This window comes from Dipodomys ordii, unplaced genomic scaffold (assembly GCF_000151885.1).
Source record: "Dipodomys ordii isolate 6190 unplaced genomic scaffold, Dord_2.0 Scaffold125, whole genome shotgun sequence".
Classification (NCBI taxonomy): Eukaryota; Metazoa; Chordata; class Mammalia; order Rodentia; family Heteromyidae; genus Dipodomys; species Dipodomys ordii.
In genome coordinates, this window is record NW_012267341.1 from 15781 (window position 1) to 16905 (window position 1125).

Here is a 1125-nt window from a genome sequence, read left to right on the forward strand (position 1 = left end):
ATGAACAATGTGACTGAATTCATCCTGCTGGGCCTCACCCAGGATCCAGAACTCCAGAAGCTCTTGTTTGCTGTGTGTTTAATCACCTATTTGGTCACATTGACAAGCAACACATTCATCTCCATCACCATCTTTGTTAGCCCAGCCCTGGGGTGCCCCATGTACTTTTTCCTGTCATACTTATCCCTTACAGATGCTCTCTTCTCTACTTCCATTGCTCCCAAAATGATTGTGGACTTGGCATCTGAGAAGCACACTATATCTTTCAATGGCTGCATGACACAGCTCTTTACTGAACACGTGTTTGCTGCAGCAGAGATCATCTTGCTCATTGCCATGGCCTTTGACCGCTATGTGGCCATCTGCAAGCCCCTGCACTACACCACCATCATGAGCCTCCCTGTGTGCTCTTTCCTGGTGGTGGCAGCTGGAGTATTAGGGTTTATTCATGGATTCATCCAAGTTATGTTTATTGCTCAGTTGCCATTCTGTGGCCCCAATATCATTGACCACTTTATATGTGATTTAATACCGCTGCTCAAGTTGGCCTGCACCGACACTCACACTTTGGGGCCTCTGATTGCTGCCAACAGTGGGGCACAGTGTTCAATCACATTTTTGATGCTGTTTGCTTCCTATGTGAATATCCTGTACTCCCTGAGGAATCACAGTTCTGAGGGGCGTCGCAAAGCCCTGTCCACCTGTGCCTCTCACATCACTGTGGTCATCTTATTCTTTGTACCTTGTTCCTACCTGTACCTCAGGCCCATGGTCTCCTTCCCCACTGACAAAGCTGTGACTTTGTTTTGCACCCTAGTCACACCTATGTTGAACCCTTTAATCTACACCCTCAGGAATGAGGAAATGAAAAGGGCTATGAAGAAGCTTTGGGGTCCAATAATAAAAATTGATGATAAGTAAACCTTTCATTGAAACTAATTTTTTTACTGTGAAAATACGGTAGAGAGTGGTTACAATTACATGGGCAAGGTAATGATTACATTTCTTATCATTGTATCGAATCAGTTTACAAGGAGGAAACTGACTTATCCTGTCTGCAGCAAATTTTTAATTAGGATAATACATTTCTGGGATACAAATTGGTAACAGTTTACAAGGAGGAAC

At 44.0% G+C, this 1125-nt stretch overlaps 1 protein-coding gene across 1 annotated transcript; it reads left to right on the top strand.

The window, feature by feature from the left end:
• LOC105996051 (olfactory receptor 4C45-like) lies at positions 1–921 on the top strand. The gene has a single exon (XM_013029991.1). The coding sequence runs from the start codon at positions 1–3 to the stop codon at positions 919–921; it is 921 nt and encodes a 306-aa protein (XP_012885445.1).
• The last annotated feature ends 204 nt before the right edge of the window (positions 922–1125 follow it).

What these genes read in the sequence shown, in the direction of transcription:
- LOC105996051 (XM_013029991.1), top strand. Translation starts at nt 1, where the DNA reads ATGAACAATGTGACTGAATTCATCCTGCTGGGCCTCACCCAGGATCCA.